Source organism: Nicotiana tabacum, chromosome 21 (assembly GCF_000715075.1).
Source record: "Nicotiana tabacum cultivar K326 chromosome 21, ASM71507v2, whole genome shotgun sequence".
NCBI classification, from domain to species: Eukaryota; Viridiplantae; Streptophyta; class Magnoliopsida; order Solanales; family Solanaceae; genus Nicotiana; species Nicotiana tabacum.
In genome coordinates, this window is record NC_134100.1 from 94,803,452 (window position 1) to 94,831,103 (window position 27,652).

At 32.4% G+C, this 27,652-nt stretch overlaps 1 protein-coding gene and 1 pseudogene across 1 annotated transcript; both read left to right on the plus strand.

Annotated features, from left to right (window-relative positions):
- The first annotated feature begins 791 nt into the window (after window positions 1-791).
- On the plus strand, window positions 792-4,661 carry LOC107773353 (myb family transcription factor EFM-like). The gene is made up of 4 exons (XM_075242375.1): window positions 792-1,351; window positions 2,054-2,611; window positions 3,167-3,243; window positions 3,951-4,661. The coding sequence occupies exons 1-4, from the start codon at window positions 1,156-1,158 to the stop codon at window positions 4,380-4,382; spliced, it is 1,263 nt and encodes a 420-aa protein (XP_075098476.1). The 5' UTR covers window positions 792-1,155; the 3' UTR covers window positions 4,383-4,661.
- Window positions 4,662-12,724: 8,063 nt separating this feature from the next.
- On the plus strand, window positions 12,725-26,948 carry LOC107820560 (protein argonaute PNH1-like; annotated as a pseudogene).
- Window positions 26,949-27,652: the final 704 nt, after the last annotated feature.

Genomic DNA, 27,652 nt, shown 5'->3' on the forward strand with positions numbered 1-27,652 from the left:
GTAAGCTAAGATTAAAAGAAGTTAAAGGAGAAAAAAAAGTAACATGAGAAGAAGAAGAGAATCATCTTTTATTTCGGTGATTTGAATTCACTTAAAGACTGTCCCAAAGTCCCAAAGGTTCCAAAATCAGGCTCTTTCCTTTTCTCTAACCACATGACCCTCTCAAGCTTGTAATTTTACACTGATTCAAAATTTAAATTTGATGAGTCCGACTTTAAATTTATCTTATTATCTGAAGTTATTTGTGTTATTTTTAAGGTAACTAGTTCCACCTATTACAAATAATTAACTATAATTATCTTTTCGTTGATATGATAAAATAAAAAATTTAAACAATTAAGGGTATAATTGTGTAATAATCGAGTTGTTTCCATGTGGGCTATATAGGTATAATTGAAGCAAGGGGTGTCAAGCGATACGCCTTCGCCGGAAAATTACACTATTTTGCTAGATAATTTTTTTTATTTTATGTATATTTACTATACGTGGATTCCCCTTGACTTTTCGATATATCTAATTATTTATATTTTGACACCCCTTGATGAAAATTCTGGATCCGCCACTGGGTCAAAGGTTCGAACCATGAAATTAGTCACTGATGTTGGAATCAGGGTCAACTGCATATATCATATTTTTTTAGGGTGCGATCATTTCTCGAACCCGGCATAAACGCGAAATATTTCGTGCACTCCATACACTTTAAAAGGTATAAAAGTGAAACTCCATAGCCAAATATACCTCACGACAGCATACCCCTTTTACACTTTTATTACCAAATGGCTTTTTGCCTTTGCTCTTTGCAAGAAGTTACCATCCCCTCTTTTCTTTCTTGCTTTCTTTAATCCTTCCCTTGCTTTTCCTTTTTACTTTGTTTTTTTTCCCCTCTCACTTCAGAATCTTACTTTATTCTCCCTCGAACTCAACCCTCTAAAAAGACCACTATCCTCCTCACATCTTGATCCTCATTGTGTTCATAAACAAACAACTCTTCCCTTTCTCTCTATTCCACCTCTTGTGTTTCAAACCTAGAAAGGAATAGGTCACTCTTTTTCTAGCTTCTTTTTAAGCTATTTGTAGTTTGAGAATTATATAATTATAATTCTCTTAATTTGGTGTCATAGTTTGTGAATCTTGAATCTTGAAAATCTAGACAAAATGATGTCCTCACCTTCAGAATTAAGCCTTGAATGCAAACCCCATCAAAGCTATTCTATGCTTCTAAAATCCTTTGGAGAGAAAATTGACCAAACACAAAATTTAGAAGAATTTGTTGCTCGACTTGAAGAAGAAAGGGTTAAGATTGATGCTTTCAAACGTGAACTTCCCCTTTGCATGCAACTTTTAACCAATGGTAATTTATCTCTTCATTCTATTTTACACATCCTCATGAGAATATCAAGCTTATATTTCCTTCATAGCTAGGCTTACAAGCTTTTCTCTCTATAACATATATAACAGTAGTGTACAGTTTAAAATTACATAAGGTAAATATGAATATATTCATAATCATGTTCCTTCACTAGCTTGAGTCTTTCATGTATGCTTAGTCTTATTTTAATATGTTGCAGCATGTAATTATATGTCTTTATTTTTTAGGTTACTAATCTGTTACTTTCATGAATAGTTGCTTGTAGTTATCTTTAGATAATTTGTTAGGCGTATAAAAGTTAAATTCTTCATTTTATAGCTTATAAGATTCAAATGGTTTTCTGTGTTTACAACTTTATATGTGCGTGATGTATCAAATCAAGAATAGTAGGATTCAAAAAGTACTTGGTTAATTATTGATTTCTTCTATTAATAGCACAACAATAATAACAATAATAACAACAACAAATTCAGTATAATTTCACAAAATGGAATCTGAAAAGGATACTGTGTATGCAGACTTTATCCCTACTTTGTGAAGGTAAAAATATTATTTTCGACAAACCATCGGCTCCTTCAATTAATAGCACAAAAAGTTTACATATGCTAAATTGGTTAATATTTAATGATCTTATTTCTTGCACCAATTCTAATATTGGTTCACTTTATTTTTGGAAATTAACAGCTATGGAAGCTTCAAGACAACAACTTCAATCCTATAGAGAAAATCAAGGGCGAAAACCAGTACTTGAAGAATTTATTCCACTTAAGAATAATAATGCAAGTGGTGAAGGAGATGAAAAGAATATATCAAACACAACTGATCATAATAAGGCAAATTGGATGACTTCTGCACAATTATGGAGTCCAGGAAGTGAAGAAATTAAAGAAAAATCCACACTAACATCTTTTAAAGAAACTACTGATATGGGTATTTCAAAACTAGCCTTAGACAACAATTTTTCTAGCCCAACTCTAGCTCTTGCTTCAACTAAACAAAGTATTGGAATAGTGGAAGATAACAAGAATTTGGAAACAGTGAATAATTATTCAGGAAAAGATAATTCAATATTAGAGCAAGGAAAAGGAGCTTCTACTATCAATCTGCAGCCAGATTCTCAAAGTACAGGAGCTGTAACCAACAGTACAAGTACTCAACAACATAGAAAGGCAAGAAGATGTTGGTCACCTGATTTACACAGGCGTTTTGTTAATGCTCTTCAGATGTTAGGTGGTTCTCAAGGTAAGATATATTTGTGCAAACCAAGCTTTTTATTTTATATTATCGGTATAATTTAATCTGTTGTTTTTTACGATTTAAGAAATACACGTCATTGGTAGTAATATAACCTGACAGTATAAAAATATTACCCCTCCCTTCCAATTTATCCGGCCTCGTTCGGATTTCAAGAGTCAAACAAGCTTTTTTGGAACGTGGTTTTTTTCATATTCTTTTGTTTTTCTTTGTAGGTTGTTCTTTTTTTTTTTGGCAAGCTCATATTTTTTTCGTTGTAAGGCCAAGAAAGACGAATTTATATATTTGTGTTGAATTTAACTTATATACACAAATAGTATATAATTTTTTTCACTATTAGTTGTACTCTTAACATGTTATAACAAGTAATCTGTCTTCCTTTCTAAGTTAACATTCCTACTTCTTATAAACGAATACTTATAGCTATCTTTAAATGAGCTTATAGTGCAAAACAAAATCATCTATATCATCATTTGGTTGTCTTCTTACTTTGAGAACAATCAAGAAAACAGGCTAACTATCTTTTGAATATAATGATTTCAGTGGCCACTCCAAAACAAATTAGAGAACTGATGAAGGTTGATGGTTTGACCAATGATGAAGTTAAAAGCCATCTGCAGGTATATATTAACCAATTGTAACCTCACACTCAACCCCCACCCCCTAAACCAAGAAAAGCCTAACCTTGAAAAAAGTTGTAGGTAACACACTGCTGCACTGGTAATTGTGCATATTCCATACAGGCAGTACAAATTAAAGTACTAGGACAGAAACTTAAACCAATTAGTGTGATCTTTTTCTTCTTCTTTTTTCTACAAAAGATACAAAAAAAATTCGTGTTTGTCTATTTTAATAAAAAGAGGTGGTATCTTTTATATCTGAAAATAATTTGATTTTAATTCTCATTATTACACTAAATGACATTTTTTTATAGTCATAAAAATCTCAAGGGAGATTAAAACATTCCAAAAGTTTAAAACTTTTAACTTCGTGTCCAATCAAAATATGCTACATAAATTAAAACAAATAAAGGGAGTAGTACCATATATCGCTGCATAATGCTACAACTAAGGACATTTCTAGTAAAATTTGTCCATTTAGAGTCTAGTGCACAAAAATTTGTCCATATCATGTGTTTATATTAAATTATAATAATTATGATACATGTCTACACATACATGGTTATTACTAAACCATACTAATTCTCTATCAAACTAACTGACATGCAATCAGATAAAATATGTGACTAGTTTTCATTATTTCATGCAAACTTAAACTTCTTTAATTTCTAGCTAAAATAATTGTATTTTTTGTGTCATTTATACAGAAGTACAGACTTCACACGAGAAGGCCAAGTCCAAGCCCACAAGTAGCAACATCAGCACCTCACTTGGTGGTTTTAGGTGGCATATGGGTCCCACCAGAGTATGCAGCAGCCGCCGCCGCACACGGCGGTGCGCCACCTGCAGCCACCCTATATGGAGCACATCCAACTAGCCATGCACCTTCACCACACTACATTGCAGCTCCACATGGAACAATGGCTCAAGAATTTTACACTACTACTGCACCGCAACACTTACCATCACTCCACCACCTCCAGCATCAGCAGTTGTACCATCACGGCGGCCAAATGTACAACAAGCCACCCTCAAATTCACATACTCATAGCTCGCCGGAACCCGAATCCCGAGGAACCGGTCATGGCGGTGACCGGTCAGAAAGTATTGAAGATGGAAAATCGGAGAGCAGTAGTTAAGAAAAATTTCTACGTAACAATTTTCTGTGATTAAATTTAGTTTAGTGTTTATCTAATTAAGAATTACTAGCTTAGATTAATTATTAGAAGGTTCTTGTCGTTGAAAGAACTGGGAAAAATAAGCTGCATCTTCCTATTTTATGCTACACGAAGGGAAGGGTAAAAAAGGCATAATGAAAAAAGGTAGTGTTTGTTTTCTTTGAGATTCCGTTGTACTATGCTTTTGATATATCCTAATTGGATAAAGTTTGAAAATTAGATTTATTTGGTTTTCTTGGCATTTTGTGGGTCTTCCTTGCCATTTAGGCTTTTGCTCAGTTGACGGATTTGACCTTATAAAAAGCATAAATTCTTCGGGGCCTTTACTGTTTATTTTTTAATTATTATAAATATATTTTTTATACTAATTATATATTATACATAAATTATATTATAAATCTACCAATTGTTTTGGTTGAAGCTATTAAATGGACTAGTATTTAGATCTATTCTTCTTCTTCCTTAGGAACTAAAATAAATAAATAAATTGAAAGAGAAAACTCTTCATCAATTTCCCTACTTTCTTGAAACAAAAAGAATTCTTAGAACTGCAAGCAAACGAAAGTTTTTACCAACTCTATTAGTTCACCTTTGTTTCTGCATAAGATTAATTAAGTTGGTGAATCAAATGTTAAATATATTTAAGTTTAAGTTTATTTTACAATCAGTTATGAACGGATTCAGAATTTAAACTTGATAGATTGATGTTTAACTTTTAAATTTTTAACATTGGATTTATTAGACTTTTGAAATTATGGTTTCGAAATATTCATGTTCTGTGTCAAAATACTGAATTTCGGTTGAACCCTAGCTAAAAAGTTACATCTACCAATTCCAAAACTGAAAAAACATGAGAACATCTGGATTACTTTCCACGAGTATATAAGAATGTCGGATTTTAGTTCTTCTGTCTCATACCAGGTTCTTAACTATTTTAGAATTGTCTTTAAGTTCTATGCCTCCCGTAGCTTAAAAATATAATAATAACAAATTCAGTGTAATCCCAAAAATGAGATTTCGTGATGATAATGTATACGCAGATCTTATCCCTACATTGTGAAAGTAGATATGCAGTTTTCGATAGACCATTGGCTCCGGAAAAACATAATCACAATATTTGTAGCGTAAAACTATATTTACATAATCATATTACTTTAAATTTAAGTATAATTAAATTTGTATAATAAACATTGATAGTAAATGATGAAAATGGGAAACAAACAATTTTGCATGAGGTTGGTGGAATTTTTGCCTAGAATGGTTCGTTTTCATCTTTTTTTTTCGGACCATCGGATTCGGGGAGGTTGAAATAGTTTAATTGGGCTGTCCATTAGAATAAGTCCAAAACAGATATTGAGGGTCCAACTCGTGAAGCAAAAGAGTGGACCTCGTTTTATGCGACTAAAAAGAATTAGGGAAACTACCAAATATATCCATTTTATTATAAAAATTGGGCAATTCAGAAAAAATATTACTAATATTAGCTAAATATTCTCAATATTAGCCGACAAGCTATTTGTAGAAAAAAAAAAGTCAATTTTTTGTTTTCTTCTGAATGGGTGTTATTAGAATAGATTTGGTACATCTTAAGGAGTTTGAATCATAGTTTTGGATGAATAGGTGGAGTTTTGAGGTGGTTTTAAATTGAAAATTCGAAGTAGAAGATGAACATAAACAATAATGATATGTGTATCACACTGTGTATTATTTGTGTGTCACATATATATCATATGTGTATCAAATGTGTATCACATGTATATCCATATATACTTGTGTGTGTGATACATGCGTGACACATGTTTGATATATGTGCCGTAGAAAAAAAAAATAAACTCGATTTTAGTTACGAATTTTGATACCAAATCAGTCCAAATCACCTCCAATCTTCCTTAAATTTTATATATTGACTCATCCATATGTTTTCAATGAATTTCAACCATAAACATTGAAAAAAATTATTTTTTTCTTAGATTTTTGAAATCTTGAATATATATATATATATATATATATATATATAGTATTTCATCAACTTGTTTGCTACCTCATCCATGAAAATTTCATTTACGTCTTGCATCTAATGTAAATGTGGAAGGGATCTTTGCGTGTTATTCTTGGAGAGAAATAACCTTATTTATTTGAGTTTTTAATTTTTATATGTGCTTGGCTAGTTTTGATAAGTCTATGATTAATGGCTAGAGGTTGGTAAGTTAGGACTTATTTGGGATATTTCTGTAAGATTCGTACAAAATTATAGCGTATTTGGCCAAACTTCTCTAAAGTCAAAAGCACTTTTTTGTCAAAAAATAAAAAATTGAAAAAAAGTAATTTTTTTTCCTTTCCAAGTCGAAGTGTTTGGTCAATATTTTAGAAGAAAAAAAGTATTTTTGAGTAGAAGCAGAAGCAATTTTGGAGAAGTAGAAAAAAAATAGTTTTCTCCCCAAAAACACTTTTCTAAAAACAACATTTTTGAGAAAAATATACTTAGAAACACTTTTTAAAAGCTTGACCAAAATACTAATTGTTGTTCAGAAATACTTTTCAAATTAATTAGTCATGCGCAAACTATTTCTTACCAAAAGTAGTTTCGTGAAAAAATATTTCTCAAAATAAGTTGATTTTAGAAGTTTGGTCAAACAGGATATTAACCTAAAAAGCCGCTATCTTAACTGTTTAAACTAAAATAGTCGGCGAATGTATAGTATAAATATATAACTCATGTATAGTATACGTATAATCATATATAATTAGTGCATAATTTATATATATTAATTAGAAAAAATAAACAGTGAATTCGACCGACCATTTTTATAATAATCCCGACGAATAATTTGTCTTTTCCTAGATACTAGACTTGCAAAAATCAACCTTTTTCTCTTACAAATTGCAAACTAATCAAAATACTAAACCAAGTTACTCCTATATCAGAATTTCTGAGAATTTTTATATCGTTAGATTCATAATTGATTTAAGTTTATTCAAAGGACATAAGTAGTAGCAGATCGAGTGGGTGTGTGTGTATGTTGGAAAGATTTTTAATTGACCATCTCCAAATGTAAACTGCTAAAAGTTCGAAGAAAAAATTTGAAAACCAAAACCAAAACAAAAGATAGGGGGCTAAGAAATATATGAAAGTGACCTTGACTTGGAAAGATTTATCCAGCCTTAAGGTTATTGAGGTTTATATTACAAATACTGATATTTTTCGCTTTTTTTTCATAGATAATAAAGTTTATTGCCAAAAATATTTGAGGTTTACCTAATAATATTAGTACTAAAGTCCTTAACTCCTTGAAATTACTAATTTGTATCTTAAAAAAGTTAAAATCTACATTGAATCTAAATTATCTCGGTATTTTTTTTAAAAAATTTTCCATCCGATATCTGATATTTATTTGCATTCATATTTATTTCGTATAATGATAATCAAGTGACTAAATTATGTTGAGAGAAGAAAATTACTTCATTTGTAACTATAACTCTGCAACATTTTGGTAATAGTTTACAAGGACTTTAAGCTTTTTGTCTCATTTTTTGTACTGTAGACATAACTATTTCAAATTGTTACCAAGATTAACACTTACGCATATTTTTTCATAACAAACATATGAACTTTAATTTAAATCAATTTTAGAAATTATTCCGCTAAATGTATACGAATCTCCAGAGGCATATGTAACATCCAATCAATAGGTCCAATTGAATTTTGCATTTTCGACACAGATTTAAAATATATAAGTAAAAGATTACTAAATTTAAAAAAAAACAATAAATTTTGAACATATAACTTACAAAATGTAGTGAGTTCAACTATAAAAATTTCCAAGTTCAAAACAACTCATAATCCACGAGATGTCAGAAAAAAAATATCCATAAGATCTCCTTTTTTTCATAATGAAAACTGTCCTTTCTCTATCAATTACCACTATCTTTAAGAACTAATTTCAAAAAGCTAATGATTACTAATATCTGCTATATAATGATCAGAACATGTAATTCTCATGATATATAATTATATATATACCTTAAGGAGAGGCAAAAGGAATGTCAAGATTTAATACAACATAGTTTGATTAGACTCAAAAGTCATAAAATTACCTTGCCTTTATATATGTGCTTTGAACTTTGCAGTAGCAATAATAAGTCCTTTTCATATGGCAAAGATGAGTAGGTGACAATATAGCTTTAAAGCACTTAGGTCAAATCACTATAATGCTCATACAAGAGTTGTATATATTTGCGACAGCGGAGCAATAATTTTAGCTTTACTAGTTCTGAATTTTAGAACGACGATTTCAAATTTTAATAGTTGACTTATATATATACTTCATCTGATCCACTTTAAATAATTTTTTTTGCTCTTTTCACACATATTAACAAATTCATCTTTTAGCATTAATTAACAATAGAATTGATCATATTAACCTTAATTTGCAAATTAAAAATATAACAAATTACTCTTAGACTCTTTACTTCAAGGGCAACTTTGAAAAAAAGAAGTTAATTCCTTTTTGATATAAAAAGGCCAAAACATCACTTAAAATGGACCGAAAGAGTAATAAATTTCTTAACACAAATATATTATTCGAGTAAATTTAGTGGATTCAACCTGACCCATAGGTGGGCTTCTACCTCCGTTCATGTATATCTGCATATTTTACCGCTCCAATGTTCAGTCCGCTCCATCACCTGTGATGAATATAGCTTATTTGTTGTAGATTCAATCAAATCTAGTTCTTCAAAAATTAAAGTTTTAAAATTATTACTCCCTCCGTTTCGATAAGATTAGCATAGTTTGGAGTACGAGGGTCAAAGTACTTAACTTTGACTATGAATTTGGACATAGATTCTAAGTTATATTTTCGAAACTACATAAAAAGTACGGATAATAAAAATGTCAAATATATCTTTGTACTATAAAAAAAAAGCTAAATATATCCCTCGTTATACTTTGAGTCCAAATATATTAAATATACCCTTGTCATTATACTTTGACACAAATATACCCCTTATTTTAACAAAGAGACGTATGTCATCATCTTATTAGTCTATTTTAAACTATCCCCTAATTAATTAAAATCCAACCTATAACCTGATATCCAATTAAAATACCCATACCCGAAACCCAAAAATTACTCTACTTTATTGACATAAATATTCAACACAAAAAAAATTGGAGTACTAAGGTGCCACCATAGCAGCAAGTAATTGACAGTTGGATTATAAATGCAAAGTCATTAAAAGTCAAAAATTAGTTAATGACGTTGACTGATTTCCTTCTTTGCTCTGAATCGCAAGCTGAATTCTTTCATATGTTTATACTTTATAGCATGCAAGTTCAGTTAAAAGGACATATTTTAGTCATTTTGATGGTTTCGGTTTACTACAACCAAAAAGATTCAAAATCAAACTAATGTTTCTCTGTTTTCTATTTTCGAGTATTCTTTAGACATGAAAGAGGACGAGGGGGAAAAAAAGAAAAGAAAAAAAAAAGAGGAAGAAGCGAAGTTGTCCGGAGGAAAAATAATGGGAGGAGTGTGCGAAGAAGAAGGGAGCAAAACTTTCATTTTAATTGGATATATATATGAGTATGGATCTTTTAATTGGATATCGGGTTATGAGTTGGATTTTAATAAGTCAAGGATAGTTAAAAATAAACTAATAGGATGATGACACGTGTCCCTACGTTAAAATTAGGAGTAAACTTGAGTAATTGTATAACGAGGTATATTTGAACCCAAAATATAACAAAGGATCTATTCGATCATTTTTCGATAGTACACGGGTATATTTGACCATTTTCCGTAAAAAATATTATAAGTCATAATAATTCATAATTCAAAATATTTATAAAATATTTAAGAAAAATGTGGTCAAAGAATAATCTTGTAGACTTCCCAAATAGTAATAGTGTAAATTTGTTTGAAACGGAAGGAGTATAATTTTAACAATTATTACATTCTGAACTCATGCTTGCAAACGTTCTATAGATTCAACGTTACGAAATTTAAAAATTGAACTCATCAAGTTTAAATTCAGCGTCTCAAAACTCAAACTACTTTATTTTCTTTCTAAGTGTGGTGGGATCAATTCCAGCAAACCATTTTGTCTCTTTTCTGAAAAAGAAGCTGAAGGGGGATCGAAGGGAGAAATTATGCATCAACTTTCACTAGATTTTGCTATCATTGAGTAGTTGAAAGTTTTAACCTTCACGTCTTTTGAAACCATTAAAAGGAAAAGAACAAAGATATGCATCTTTTAAGGTATCGATTGGTTTTATGGAAACAGCTGCGGCAAATGTAAGCTTTCATTCTATGTTGTTGGATAAAATTCGTGTAATTTGCTTTCCTTTTCCTTTTTATTTTTTCTCTTAGATTTCCCTTATGACTTTTCTTTTAAATGATAAAAACAAGTCGAAAACAATGAAAAACACGGAAATATAAAATGATTTAGTAACATAATGAGTGTGGTGGGATTAGGGAGGCGGATCTAGCCTTAAAGCTAGTAGATTCCCGTAAATCCAGTAGCCTGATAATATATAAGTGGTCTGCAAATCACTATATGGGTATAATGTAAGGACTATAATACGCAAATTAAGTAGCCTGATAACATTATTTATTTATTTTTTATAATGTATATAGAAATTAAACTCTAATAATATGTATTTTGTTATAGAGGTGTATAAGAGCCCGTTTGGCTTACCTTATTCAAAGTGAAGGATAAGCATCAAGCGATGAAAAAAAACTTTTAAGTGCTAGAACTAATTACGTATTTGGATTTAAGTGTTGAATTGATAATAAACAGTTAAGTGCTTGGTATAAAGGTGTTAGATCAATGGTGGAGATATGATTTTCATTAAGGGGATCAAATTATAAAGAAATAAGCTTACAAAGAAGTTAAGGGGTGTCAATACATATGATATATACATATTTTTTTAAAAAACCATAGCTACACAGTATAATTTTGTGATAAAGGGATGTCGGTGACACCCCTTGAGTGCATGTGGCTCCGCCACTGATGTTGATAAGCATTTTCTTGCGATGTAATGACAAACTAGATAATTTTTTTCATCTTTTCAAGTTTTAATAGACAAAATTATTTGGTATCTATATTTGTTAGATATCATATACTAGCATCTCCTAAAATTAGTCGAAATACATTCAAGCCGGACTGAATAGCAGAATTATCGAAAAAAAGTAAAGTTAAGCTCTCTTTTTTTAATTATCGTCAAAAGCATAAAATTGACATTATTTTGCAATTACTACAGCCACGCATGTTTTCTTGATTTGGGAGTTGAATTTAGTCCTCTATAGACTCAATTTTAAAAGTGTTTTAATTCATAGCCACCACCACCACTTCTTTAATTATAAAAAATCCTACTTCTTGCCTTTTGCTCTCACTTTTTTACACATTTTTGAATCTTAATTCTTATTCATTTTCCGACTATATTTCCGGCGAATAAACAACTCTGCAATCTCTATATTTGTGTCCTCAGATCTGCAACAAAGTTAAAGAGAAAAAAAGCAAACAGACCCTTTTGCAGAAAACAAACATTCAAATAATCAAAAGAGCTAGTATGGAATCTTTACCTATCTTTAGTCATTTCTTTATTTAATTCTTTTTCTATTTTTAATCTTCATTGTTTTTTGTATTAAACATTCAAAAGCCTGCTAACTATGAAAAAAAATACATTTTGTTAACTGCATGCTTAAAGCTCTTTTTTAGTCTTTAGCTTCTCTTTTCTTTCGATGAAAGTTCTCTTTTTTCCTTAAAGGTTGTGAGCGAGTGTGCAACTTTGTTTTCTGTATTCAGAGTTCATTTCCATTTGTTTAATCTTAATCACACATCTTACACATTATATTCCCAATGCCCAAATTAAAATATTTTCTCCGTTTAATTTATAGTTTCACACGGTATGAAATTTAAAAAATTTATAGATACTTTCGGTAACTTCTTTTAATAACGAAGATATTCAGATCAATTTATGCACAACTCAATTATTTCACTATTTTTGGTATGTTTCAGAAGTCTGATTTTAGTTAAACTCGTGTTTAGTTGGATACTTTCACATACTGTCTACAACACTATTCTTATATAATAGTTATTATATAAAAGTTAGATTTTTTTATATATTTTTTACAACAGTATTCTTATATAATAGTTATTATATAAAAGTTAATTTTTTCTGAAAATCGATTTTTGTGTTATGTTAGAATATATATCTTTTATAATATTAACAGTTAATATTGTGACAAATGAGAATATTATAGAGATGTTTGAGTGTATAAGAAATGAGAAAGAGTATTATTTGACTTCCCAAAACTCTATTTATTCCCAAAACTCGTTTCTATAAACTCCTCTCTCCTTCATTCCTTTTGCTTTTCTCGTCGACCAAACACATTTTCAAGACTCGCATTTTCCAGCAAAGTGGTTTCTATAAAAAGGTTTCGTTTTGCTCTTCTCTGTTTTCTTAAAAAGATAATTTTGAACTGCTTTTGTTTGCTTTTTCCTGGCCTTGCTCTTTTTCTAAAAAATCAAATCTTGGATTATTTGGTTTCACTTCTATTCAAGCTTCTTCTACACTTTCTTCTACTCATTTTAAGTGAAAATTTCCAGCTCTCTTCTTATGTTTGTTAGAAACCAAATCTTGAAGTTTTTTGGGTAACTATTCACTTCTCAACTATTCAAAGATCAAATTAACATTATTTATTTTTTACCTGTCTTATCTACTTCTTTTGCTTGATTTTACTGCTCCAACTGCTCCTTTTGCTTCAAAGTCAAAGATTTGTTTCTTACCCATTTCATAAATTTCACTTCAGGTCAAATCTGCATATGATCTTCTCTACTATAATCTGATGATTTGTTCAACCTATATGCACAGATAGTGAAGATTTTTCACACTATCATTTATTATGGACGACTATATGTCATTTAACATTTAGGTGATTAATTTTTTTCATAAAATCAGTGTATAGAAGTTAAGTTATTTTATATATTTTGAACCAATTCTCTAGTCCGTATAAGAAATAAAATCAGGTTAATTTTTATTTTATTTTTGCAGGAGAAGGCTAAATATTCAGTTAAAGAGTTAAGAGGGGCTACTGAGGAAACAAAAAGTCAAGGACATATATTCAAGCAGCAGGCTAAAGTTATAAGGATAACGTAAATCACAAGGTTTTGTTTCTGTTTTTCTCTTTCTCTTTTATATTACTATAGTTTTATTATTATTATTTCGTGGTACGTACGTGCATTTATTTTCTGTTGGATTTTAAGGGAATAGGGTCGGCTATATGCAGACTTTTATAGAAGGGAGAGAGAGAGAGAGAGGAGTAAATGAGTCTAAAATAGAGTGTCTCTGTACATTCTCATCATTGCTGTTTCTGTTTGTCTCTTTTGGCCTTTAATTCTCAACCATATCTTAAATCCTTGGGAATGAACAGAAGAAGAGAATTTACAGTATATTCTTTACTCTCTCTCTCTCCCTCCCTTTTTGTTCAACTTTTATTTTCTCTTTCTTTTGTTATTTTTTGTTGGATTTCAACGTGTCCGGCTTTGAGCTAAAATTCTATCGAAAATGGTTTCTTTATTTTCACGAGATATGAGTCTCGATACAAATTATCTTTCCGGATTTCACTTATGAAATTATACTAAATTTATTGTTCTTGTTATAATGTGTCCCATATTTATTTTGGATTCGGACTATTTCGCTAGTGTTTAGCCATAGATTTTCAATTTTTTTTTGAAAAATTTGATTTGGGTGAAGTTTGGTTTGAATATGAAAATGTATTTGGACATTAATTTTTAAAATATATTTTCCAAATTTATTTTGAAAAAATATGAAACATGACTTATACCCACAAGTTCTAAAACTATCACAAATACCCAACAGTACCATTATCAATAACATTCATTATATTATCGCAAACCATAGTCCGTAACATAAATAGATTTGATACAAAATTATTATTTTTATAATGAACTATATGATACACTATCAGGTGACCGAGAAGACGAATCAACATTGTTACAAAATAATAAATGATGAGCTCTTTTATAAAATACAAAAGTTTGGAGCAATTTTAAAAAATGTAATAGTGATATTTTGGCCCAAAACTAGCTATTGAGTTGGTTTTGGGATTTGGAATTTTGCCAAAATATAAGAAAATTTATGGCCGTGTTTGCCAAATAAAACTCAAATTTATTTTTGTAAAATCTATGACCAACGGGTCCTTCATATATCGGGTTGAAAAGTCTCACTTTAGTTTGAGATAAAAAATTTCCTACCAAAAAATAACTTTATAGTAATCAAATTCGAGATCTTTAATTAAAAATAAAAAAGTACTCTCTAATCTTCACAAATTCCACTTCTAAATTATACTATTAGAGTTGTTGTATTTTGGTGGGTGTGAGTCTTAACCCTATAGACCACACCTACACACCACCATTATTGTTTTCTTTTTTTTTTTCATCACACGTGATGAGTAGTTAAAGAAAGTTAATAAATGTGACCTTTGTGTATGAGTCTTGATTTTTTGGTCGTGTGACCAAATATTTTAAGCGTGCATTTATGGGTTATAGCCATGACCAAAGTCACAGCCTAATAGTAAAATATTGGAAAATATTAAACTTTTTTTAAAAGGTGGCCGAGCTTCATCCTATTTGCATTTTCTTGTATTTTAAAAATCCAAAAAAAAAATTATATTTGTTGCCAATAGTCTACTTTCGAAATTATCTGAACTGGTCTATCTTTCCATCCCATTTGTAATTTTAGAGTACTTTAAATAAATTTTGAATGAGAATCGACATAGGAACTACTATTAGCGAATCTTGGCCTAGAACCAAAATTGACCTTTAATTAACCGATCATATGTTTGAAGTCTATATTGACATTTTAATAAGTTAAGCAAAGTCCGTTAGTTGATTTTTTTTTTCTTGTCACCAAATAAAAGCTAATTGTTTTTGTTGAATTTATGCATCAGATCCAAGTTATGTTAATATGTTTTTTGTAAATGGTGAGCCTATGGCTACTTATTAGTGACTGTAATGTATAGTTCACTCTTATATTTAGATCATAAAATATTTTGGCTTAAGAATTATCAATAAGTTTTTCCTTTTTTTTTCCGTTCATCCAAGGGATTATAGTGGTTCACTTGGTCTCCCTCAAACTCTTTTTATTTTCATTTGTTTTTATAACCGTAATATCCGGCTCGATTTGTGCTACCTTAACTATTTTTTGCGGGATATCTGTTACTTCTTGTCAACACACTTACTAGATAGCTTTGTCCATTAAGGCTGGATAGATAAAAAACATTACCTAATACTTTTTATTCTGTGAAAATTTAAACCTAAGATCTCGTGATATTTGCATGACTCGAACATCTAACTTAGTGGTTTGAAACTAATGCGTCTCGCAATTAAGGCAACTCTAGTGATTCTAACTGGGCTTCTTCTTTAGAGGATTCACTTCTGTTTTTTTTTGGTGGGGAGAATTAAAGATTGAGTGTTGACCTATAGTACCTTCACCTATTACAAGTGGTGAATAATTTCTTCACAACAACCCTTTGTATATATAGCCACATTTTTCAAGTCTAGTTTCTCTCATCAAAGTACACAAATATATAAGCAACATATTTAAGACTGAGAACTGGAAATTCAATATAGTTTTTGGTCACAGCTCTCAAAGTTCAACTGCATCAAAGCACCATAGGACCTTAGGGGGATTTGGTGGGTTTGGTTAGTAGGAAAAAATTTACTCGCACTTGATATTTGCGTTAAAAATACGTAAATTTATCATGATTAAGGATAAATCAAGATAAGAATATATTTATTAAAAAGTCGTATATATTATGTATATTAATATGATGTAAATATTGAGTGCGTACAAAGTGAATATATGCAAAGGGGATAGAAAGAATAAACTTTGGCTTTGCAGTGAATCGTCGTTATCAGAAAGCAACTCCTTTATTGGTCAATGGGGATATTCATTGTTTCAAGTGCTGCCTACACTCCACAAGACACTGTTGTCTTGTTTTATACAGACATTTTGGACTGTTTGGTTGGAATACTAAAACCCCTATCTTCTTCTTTTTTTTCTTTTGTTTTTATTTGGAAAAATTATATATTTCACCAATCCCCAAAAAGAAAATTAAGTAGGAAAAAAACTCCAAACAATAAGACAAACAAAGCAAGCTTTGGAGGTTTGCAAGCCCAATAAATAGAGGAAAAAGCAAAATGTGCAAACATTATTAGAGTAGGATTTAAATTTTAGTAGAAGCATAAATATTAAGTGATCCCCTCTTCTATTCTAAGTTCTAACATGAGTTATGTTGGTAAAATGTAAGGGGTTGTTTGGTTTGAAAACAAGTTATGCTGGAATTAGTTATCCTGATATTATTTCTTATTAACTGTTTGAAATATTGTATTTAATCCTAAAATTGTCAATTTTACTGCTTTGTTCTGTGATAACTTATCTTGGGATTACTTTCACTCTCTGGCAAGTATAAGTTATTCCGGTATAACTTATCTCAAAATTAGTAACCAAACAAGGGATAAGGCGATACTAAATTTTTATCCCATTATTCTTTTTGTTTATCTATCATACCAAACGACCTCTAATAAATACTCTATGAGGAAGTTGAGGTACGTATAAATTAACCGGAACTTGTTAAAAAAGTAGAGGCAAAAAGAAAGACGCAATTTAGGGTGTTTTTCTTTTATTCTTAGATTTTTTTAAAATGTTTTTTGAGAAACAGATAAATGGATAAGTAAATATCTGTAAGAAGTAAAGGAGTAAAAGGACCAAGCAAAGTTGCTACTGTTTTTATTTATTACAAACATTGGGAATAAATCAATTAGTCAGAAATTGGGCCCTGAGCCAACTACTTGGACCGTTATGGTGAAACCATTCTGCCAACCAGCTTTGATACATCTCTATCTTGGTTTGGATCCTCCAATTTGAATTTAATAACTGGAACACTATTCATCACCAAATGTTGGGGTGGAGCAATAATTTTATTATTTTTAATTAGAGGTTTTGAGTTTCAAGTATAGAATCGTCTTTGAAAGGTAGTTTTACCCAAAGTAAGATTTCTCGGCACGAATCCGAATTTATTAGGCCCCATGTCAGGTTCCAAATACCACCACCAACAAACCCAGTATAATTTTTCAAGCAGGGTTCAAGTTCCAAACACCTAAAGGGCAGCCTGGTGTACTAAACTCCCGCTATGCGCGGGGTCAGGGGAAGGGTCGAACCATAAGGTTTTATTGTACGCAACGTTACCCTTCATTTCTGCAAGAGGCTGTTTCCACTGCTCGAACCCGTGACCTCCTGGTTACATGGCAGCAACTTTATCAGTTATGACAAGACTGCGGGTCACCCAGAGAGAAAAAAAAAATAGTTGAACAGTATTCACTCCTAGTGTTCTAAGTAATTATCTTCTGGTTTCTGCCAAACTGTTGAAAAATCCTTGGTGCCCAGGGATTTATTTTATTAGCAGCAGCATTTAGCATTAAATGCATTCTTGTACTGTTGTCTTAGCTCACAGTCACAGGCTGGAGCTTTTGGGCTACATTGTAAATTATAGACAAAAATTATGATCCACTAGTAATTCATTTGATTCTGATTATTTGAGCTAAATACACTATTGTATTTTATATACACCTATGGATGTAACTTATAAGCACTAATATACAGAGGCGGGTCTATGTAGTAATTAGAGAGGTTACCGACACCTGGAGAGTTCAGCAAAAATTTTGTGTATGCATGTAGTTAAAAATAGTAAAATATTAGTAGTGGCACCCGATATATAAAGTAGATGTTGGTTGAATGCAAAAATATACCCGCAACCTTCAAACCCTGGGTCCGCCTCTGCTAATATATACACTAAAACAATTACATTATCAAAGTACTATAATTTTGTTGTAGCATGTTAAATGCCTTATTTTCCAAATTTACTAATGCATTTTTTTTGATAACTGAGAATCTCCTACCAAGTGGTGCGTGGTTATATACTAGGTGGATAAATGGCTCGCCCCTCTATCTTTCTTCACTTAAATACTATGCGTGAATTTCACTTATTATGAACTGTTATTTGTGATTATCTTTTAGATAACTTGATAGCATAAAATTCTTTTACATTGGTTAAATCATTGATAAGAATGCAACAAGTTTTAATTTTTTCTCGTGGACTTTTCTTATATGCACTTATAGGGTAAATATCTTTTATACTATTAGTATTAGTATAATTTAACATATTGTAGCAAGTTAGTTATCGTTTTTACCAATTAGTAACCTGATTGTATAAATAAGTTAAAACTCTCTTTCCATTTATAGCTCTCATATATAAGCTAAGCTATAGTAGCGGCTAAAGCACTCACATTATTCAGTGTAGTGTTATTTGTAGCATGGCCACCTCAAAAAAGTGCAAAGAATTGTGATCTTTCTTGGAACAATGTTTAAGTATAAATAGCTAAACAAAATTTCATAAAAGTTACTGCTCAAATTTTGATAAAATTTTTCTCAGATCCCACTGTTAATTGTGGGAAGGTTTTTATTTTATTATTATTATTATTTTTTTTTTTTTTGGCTACTTTTTGCAAAGGTATCAGGCAGAAAATTGGGAGGGGGAAATCTAGCGGTCTTTAAAATTTGGTCACGGACCTCAATGGGATGAAACAGGTTAAAACTTAAAAACTAAAATAGGGTGATATATAGGGGACCATATATTTTCTGTCACATTGATTATGACATTTCATTGAAGAAGTTTGTTAGCATTAAGTTGACAGACAAATTTTGTCAGAGAAGAAATTCTAATGCTTAATTAATTTATGCGCTAACCGCCCAATTTATGTGACACTATTGATATTTGGGGAGTCAGATAAATTTCTACTTTGATTACAATTTCTCAAACTTTTTAAATATTTTGAATGATGGTATATTGAGTTATAGTACCTTTTACGTAGTTTTAAAATATGTATATCTTATTCTAGAAAACTTGAATAATTGGTTACTCGAATTAACACTGAAATTTAAATGTTTTGACCCTTGTATTCCGAATTCTTAAAATGGGACAGAGGTAGTATGTGTGTGTATATGTGTTTAAGCTTTGTACATGGAAAGTGTTTCAGTTTCTAAGACTACAAGATAAGTTGATCTATAACAATAGGTAATTTTTTAAGATTTAAGTTATGTACATTAATAGTGTAAACAATAATTTTTACAGTACTATTAATGGCTTGGATAGCAAGTTATTTATCATTTTTATCAGATTACCAATTAAGTCTCATCAAGAGATTTATGTCAAATTTACTAATAAGTGATTAAATTGTGTAAATTTTGTTTATACCAACAGTATAATAATACTTACTTTATAACAAATCTGATATAGTAACTTGAAAATGGGGTAATAACTTGCTACAAATACTGTAAGAGTATATGTAATTTAAATCCTCTATATAAATATTGAGCAACCATAAAGTTGTCTTTGTGTGACCTATAGTTCATGAATTCGAGTCTTGGAAGCAGTCACTAATGCTTGCATTTGGATAGGCCGACTACATCTCACTCCTTGGGAAGCGGCCCCTCCCCGGACCCCCTGCGTGATGCCTTGTGCACCGGGCTGCCTTGCCATATATATATATATATATATATATATATATATATATATATATATATATGTATGTATGTATGTATGTATGTATGTGTAAAGGTCTATGTGGTTGCATATGTTGAATAGCTTTATCCCCTTATGCATGAGAATAGAGACTAATAAAGTGATCCATACATGTGTGTATTCTTGTACTTTTTGATGTCGTCTACATATATCAGGTGTACTTTTGGTACTATTTATTATTTATCTTTCTGAGGTGAATTCCAGTAGCTTCAATTTTTATTTTATTTTTTTGCTTTTTTATGGGGGTGTCTTTTTAATTAAGGAATCCTTTTGTTTTACTTGGCCCGTTGGTATTTGCATGGTTGCATGGGTCTGTTACTTTGGCTTTGAATCTTTTCAGCGAAAAAAACTGTATTGAAGACAAAATACTGTGAAGATTTGATTCTTTATTACTATTCTTTTTGCTTCTTTTAATCCCTTCAGATTCTTGGATTTACACGTGAAAAATGTCATGCCAGTTAACTTTCTAGCAGCAGTACTTTAATTATCTATTCATTGTCTTATTATGCAAAATTTTCCCTTTATCCCTATCCTCTTTTAGCTTTCTGAATTGTTATATTTGTGAAACTAGCTGATGTTCATTATATTTGTCATGTGAAGGGCCATAGTTGAATATCACAAAAAATGCCTCAGTGGCAAATGAAAGACGCTGAGCAAAAGCATATGATTTCAAGAACTCCATTAAAAGAGTCGTTGAATCAGAACGCGCAATCCCAAATTAGTGGAGATCATAGAATTGAAGAAGTCAAGAGAAATAATAATGTGGGGAGGAGAAGGGGCAGGAGGAAAGGAAAAGGGATATTAGTCGAAAAAATGCAGGATATAAATGATTCTCAGACTAGTACCCCTTGTTCTGCTTCGTCATCCGAAAGAAGTCTCGTGTTTCCTTGTAGGCCGGGATATGGCCAACTCGGTACTAAGTGTATGGTAAAAGCCAACCATTTCATTGCTGAATTATCAGAAAGGAACTTAAGCCAGTATAGCGTAAGACGTTACTTCTTGGCGCCTAAATTTATTGGTAATGTTTTGGCAATGGTTTAAAATTCTACTCCTTTGATGATTTTGAATGCAGGTAAAAATTACTCCAGAAGTTAAATGTACAAGATTGAACAAGGCTATTATGGCTGATTTGGTAAAACTTCATAAAGATTCCAACTTGGGTAAAAGAATTCCTGTTTTCGATGGAAGACGAACACTTTATACAGCAGGGTTGCTCCCCTTTAACTCGAAAGAATTCACTATCGCTCTTGCTGATGATGATGAATGGATAGGAATCACAAAGTACCATTTTTTCTTGTTTAACCCTTTTTTCACTTTATGTTTAATTAACTACTTACAATGGAGTAGTGAGTGATTGATATTCTTGATAATATTTCCAGGGAGCGGATATTTACTGTCACGATCAAGTTCGTCTCACAGGCGAACTTGCATCAGTTACACGAACTTCTTTCCGGGAAGCAAGTTGACAGTCCTCCACAAGCACTTAAAATTATTGATATTGTACTCAGGGAGCTTGCTTCTCAAAGGTGCATTTCAGTGTTTGTTCTCTAATATTACTGCAATTAAATCAAGTTATCTGCTGTTACTTAGTTCTTCTCGTGTTTGTTTAGGTACATATCAGTTGGGAGATTTTTCTATTCTCCTAATATTAAGAAGCCACAGACACTAGGCAATGGCTTACAGTCTTGGAGGGGGTTCTACCAGAGCATAAAACCTACTCAAATGGGATTGTCACTTAATATTGGTAGGACAATCGTATTATTCTGTAAAAATTGAATTTCGCCAACTTGATATGATGGTATGTGCGTTTGATTACAATTTAATGTCTTGTATTTATTGAACAGATATGTCAACAACAGCTTTCATTGAACCACTCCCAGTTATTGAATTTGTTGCTCAAGTTTTGGGAAAAGATGTGAGTTCGAGGCCACTGTCCGATGCAGATCGAGTAAAGGTACAGATATTACACAAATGAATCAAATTAATTGTCCTTTAACTTTCTTGAAAACATCAACCATAAGGCAGCATATGTTTAGTCTAGAAACGCTTTCTCACTACAAAAAAAAACTGGAATTAGCTATGAACTTCGTCGCTAAATCGCTCGTAGCTAACAAAATTTCTTGATAATATGTCGCTAAATAGGACTAGCGACATATTTTTTTGTTTACCTACAGAATTTGTTTGTCATTAATTCCTGTTTTTTTTGTAGTGTCTTTAGATAAAAGCTGATTGATCGTTTGTGCCTCAAACAGGTTAAGAAGGCTCTCAGAGGTGTCAAAGTTGAAGTTACACATAGGGGAAATATTCGAAGGAAATACCGAATTTCTGGTTTGACATCACAGCCAACAAGAGAGCTTATGTACTTCTACTTTCATATACCTTTCACTTTTATTTTTATTTTTTGCACTTTTTCTGGATCTTAACACTTTACTTTCTTATGTTCATTACAGTTTTCCAGTTGATGAGGAAAAGAACATGAAATCAGTCATTGAGTATTTCCAAGAGGTGTACGGATTTACCATTCAGTATCCTCATTTACCTTGTCTCCTCGTGGGAAGCCCAAAGAAAGTAAATTACTTACCGATGGAGGTAAACATGCGGAAAAACTTCAAGATTCAACTCACTTTAATCTCAAGTGAAAAGTTTTCCAAATAACGATTGCTATTAATAGGCTTGTAAGATACTCGAGGGACAGAGATACACCAAAAGATTGGATGAGAAGCAAATAACTTCACTGTTAAAATCGTCATGCCAAAGACCACGAGAACAAGAAATGGACATTTTGCAGGTTTGTCAATTTATTTCCGTAAAAACATAATATGTAGATATATACATTTTTAATCCAATTTTTGGAATGCATTTGGCTTTCTTGTAATAGACACAAGGTTAGTAGGTAATTGTTTTATTTGATATTATCACAAATCGTCTATAAATTTGATAAGATGACGATCATTTTCTCCTCGGAAATTACTTCTTGTAAGCTCTTTCTTTCTAAAGGATTGGTTTTTGTGTTAATATAATGAACTGAAAGGTGTCCGCTATATGTCCAGACCATTCACCAGAACGGATACAAGCAAGATCCAATTGCAAAGGAGTTTGGCATAAGTATTGACGATAAGCTTGCAACAGTGGAAGCGCGAGTTCTCCCAGCCCCGTGGGTAATGTTACTGAGCTATTGTCTTTCTTCTTTTTGAGCCGAGGGTATATCGGAAACAACCTCTCTACCCCTCAGTGTAGGGGTAAGGTCTGCGTACGCACTACCCTCCCCAGACCCCACTAGTGTGATTATACTGGGTTGTTGTTGTTGGTTTTATAATCACTAAGAGATTATACATTTGTTTTTCTTGTCTTTGTTAGTTGAAGTACAATGATTCAGGGAAGGAAAAGGAATGTCATCCACAGCTAGGTCAGTGGAACATGGTAAATAAGGTAATAAAGTCCTGGTGAAATATCGATACTTAGGATCCTTTGGTTGTCGTATTTAGTATTCGAAGAATGATTAAATCTGAACATTTCCTTTATCATACAGAAAGTTATTAATGGAAGTACTGTAAATCACTGGGCTTGCATCAACTTCTCATGTAACGTCCAAGAAAATGCGGCCCGTGGATTTTGTCATCAGCTTGCCCAGATGTGCCAAGTTTCTGGAATGGTAAATGTTTCCGATTTGAACATCTTTTAGCGGCTTTAACTCATTTATTGTGGAAACAAGTTCGCATTATACTAAATATATCGAATATTGACATTTGATATCAGGAATTTAATTGTGAGCCAGTGGTACCGATTTATAGTGCTAGACCAGATCAAGCAAAGAAGGCACTAAATTATGTATATAATGCTGCTGCAAACAAACTTGGAGGAAAAGAGTTGGAGTTGCTAATTGTCATTCTTCCTGACAACAATGGTTCTTTGTATGGTAAGTGCCAAGCTTTGTTAAATCTTCTATAATGGTGATTACGGTCGTGAGCATATGTTGGAAAAAATTCTTCCGCTTGATAGATCTGGAATATATGTCGTCTATAGATTTATGAGTATCGTTAACACATTGATCATGAGCCGAGAGGTTTATCGGAAACAGCCTCTCTACCTTCAAGTTAGGGGTAAGGTCTGCGTACAGGCTTCTTGTGGTTGTTGTTGTTAACACGTTGATCATCAATGTTTAGGTACTTTGAAGAAAATTTGTGAGACAGATCTGGGGCTGATTTCTCAGTGTTGTCTTACAAAGCATGTATTGAAAATTAGCAAGCAATACCTTTCAAATGTATCTCTGAAAATCAATGTGAAGGTATGTAGTAAATGACCAGCTACCGCTAGCAATTTTATGTGCTGAGATGATTATAATCCATTTCTTATGTTGTGTGATAGATGGGAGGAAGAAATACTGTACTTTTAGATGCTTTGAGATGGAAAATTCCTCTCGTCAGTGATATCCCAACGATTATATTTGGTGCGGACGTGACTCATCCGGAATCAGGAGAGGATTGTAGTCCATCAATTGCAGCTGTGAGCATCAAAATTTATATTTTGTTATATATATAAAAGCTAGAATCTTTTCTGGTGTATAAATTTGGATATGTAATTTTCTTGATACAGGTGGTAGCATCACAAGATTGGCCGGAAGTTACTAAATATGCAGGTTTGGTATGTGCTCAGCCTCATAGACAAGAACTCATTCAGGATCTTTACCGGACCTGGCAAGATCCTCAACGGGGAACAATGTCCGGGGGGATGATTAGGTGCATATAATGCTTAATATCGTCACTTAAATCTTGCGAAATGTGAACATTCAGTTAACTAAAATGCACTGACATGTTTATTTTTACCATTTTCCAGAGAACTTTTGTTGGCATTCAAGAAAGCCACAGGACAAAAACCACTGAGAATTATATTCTACAGGTACAATCATGTGATAATTTTCTCGATCAGTTCATTCAATACGAACAAGTGGATATTGCTGTGAATTACATTATCTTTCAATTTTATGTAGGGATGGTGTCAGTGACGGGCAATTTTATCAGGTCCTACTTTATGAACTCGATGCAATTCGTAAGGTATGCAAGTTTTGGCGTTATTCTTATATAATTTTCAGTTCTGTGCTTGTATAGTTCACTCATTCTTTGCAATACACAGGCTTGTGCATCTCTTGAACCAGGTTATCAACCTCCAGTAACGTTCATAGTTGTCCAAAAACGTCACCACACACGACTTTTGCCAAACAATCACAATGATAGAAATCATACTGACAGAAGTGGAAACATCCTACCTGGTATAACTCTACTCTTCTTACACTAACTATTGTGCTTAAACTTATTGAAAAAGTTCACATTACGAAATGGGAGAAATTCTCCGACTGGTAATTAGATGCTCGATAGCCTAAGTGAGGTTTGCGAACTTTGTTAGTTAATATGCTGGCCAATTTTCCTTTTTGACTTAGTTATGTGTTATTTTTTCCAGTTGTTTGACTTAAAATCACCAAATGCAGGTACTGTGGTTGATACTAAAATTTGTCATCCCACTGAATTTGATTTTTACTTGTGCAGTCATGCTGGAATTCAGGTGAACTGCTAATCATTTGCTTCAGTTTAATTTTGGATTTCTAAAGTACCTCATTTGCTTAGTATGTAGTCTGTTAATATTCGATTTCTAAAAAAGGGAAGCCCGGTGCATGAAGCATCCAGCGTTCATGCAGGGGCCGAGGAAGGGCCGCACCTTAAGGGGGTGTGATGTAGGCAGCCTATCCTGATGCAAGCATCAGTGGGTTGATTCCACCGCTCGAACCCGTGACTTATAAGTCACACAGAGACAACTTTACCGTTGATCCTAGGCTCCCCTTCTAATATTCGATTTTTGATGTGCTCATATTTCGTACCAACCGCTAAAGTTGATGCCATGTGACCAGAAGGTCACGGGTTTGACCGTGGAAACAATCTCTTGCAGAAATGCAGGGTAAGGCTGCGTACAATAGACCTTTGTGGTCCGGCCCTTTCCCGAACCCCGCACATAGCGGGAGCTTAGTGCACCGGGCTGCCCTTTTCATATTTCGTACCAAGTCAAATACCATACGCTAGCTCGTTAGGGATACAACTCTTTATTTGGAAGAAAGCTCCACAAGAGTTAACAATGTTGGATTTTGCAGGGAACTAGTCGTCCCGCGCACTATCATGTTCTCTGGGATGAAAACAATTTTACTGCAGATGAAATGCAGTCTTTGACTAACAACCTTTGCTATACGTAAGGAATCTTAATTCTCAACATTTATCCTTTTCGAAAGTTGCTTTTGATATTTATTTTTGGGAAGTTCCTTAGTGACTGTTTGATTAATTGCAGATATGCTCGATGCACTCGATCTGTTTCAGTAGGTAAATTTCTAATACTCTCTCCTAAGAGAATTAGAGAGCTTAGATTCCATAGGCTTGTTGTAGTTGTGTGAGCTTAATCCTTGTGCTGAAATTGATAATAAGCTCGTTCGCATAACTTACATAAGTTTTGTTCTGGATGCAGTTCCTCCGGCGTATTATGCTCATTTGGCAGCCTACAGGGCACGTTGCTACGTAGAACCTGACTCGTATGGCAATGGTTCAAAGCGTAGCACACGTACAACGAATGGTTGTGTCAGCGTCCGTCCTCTACCAGCATTGAAAGAGAAGGTGAAGAATGTGATGTTCTATTGCTAGAGTTAATGTTAATGTTACATAGTAGTCAGTACATGTATGAAATTAGGATAGGGATCTAATCATGAACTAATGCTATGTTTATATGGTGGGGAGCGAATTGCAATAAGAAATTTTGTAAGTTTTGTGACTAGAGGTCTGCTCTCTGTGTAATACATGTATAATGCCTAGTTAAAATTTAGGAATCAGATGAATAGCTTCACTTGGAGATATTTTCAACCTGGCATAAGCCAAGGTACCCTGCTCATTAGTTACTTCCCCTGCATGGTCAACTCTTGCCGGGTTAATGTATTTGAATTTATCATATATTCATTCTTACGCGAAGAGATACCTATTTATAGTGGTTTGTTCCTGCATCAATAGTAACTTGAAGCTATAGTTTAAGAGAAGTCACAAGATCATCAAAAAAGGGAGGCACTCAAGCTTGACTATACTATTGGTAGGAAAGATTTTAGACTTGAGCATACGAGCATTTTTCCTAGCATTAAACCTTACTTCAAAGACTGGAAAGCTTACAACACAGTTCATACAGCGAAGTATGGATGATTGTTGAGACCCGAAAACAAGACAGTCTGAAAAATGGGCCTTCTGTCAACATACATTCGAGAATAGAATAGATGAGATGGCTGTGATTAACAAAGTAGGGGGAGGTGAGTCTTGTCTCCTTTCACTTTGTTGTACTCGGAGGAGTGGTGACATATATATATGGTTGTGTTCGGGTAAGTTTGATGCATTTTGACTATTTCACCGAGTACCACCAGCATAAGTATCGAATAATTTTGTCTGCTAAGGCTCAGGCAGGTGAACACGTCACCTATTCGGAAGTGAACCTGTGGTATTTGAGCTCATATCGTCCGTTGACGTAAAAAAAATGGAGGGAATTAAGAATGTA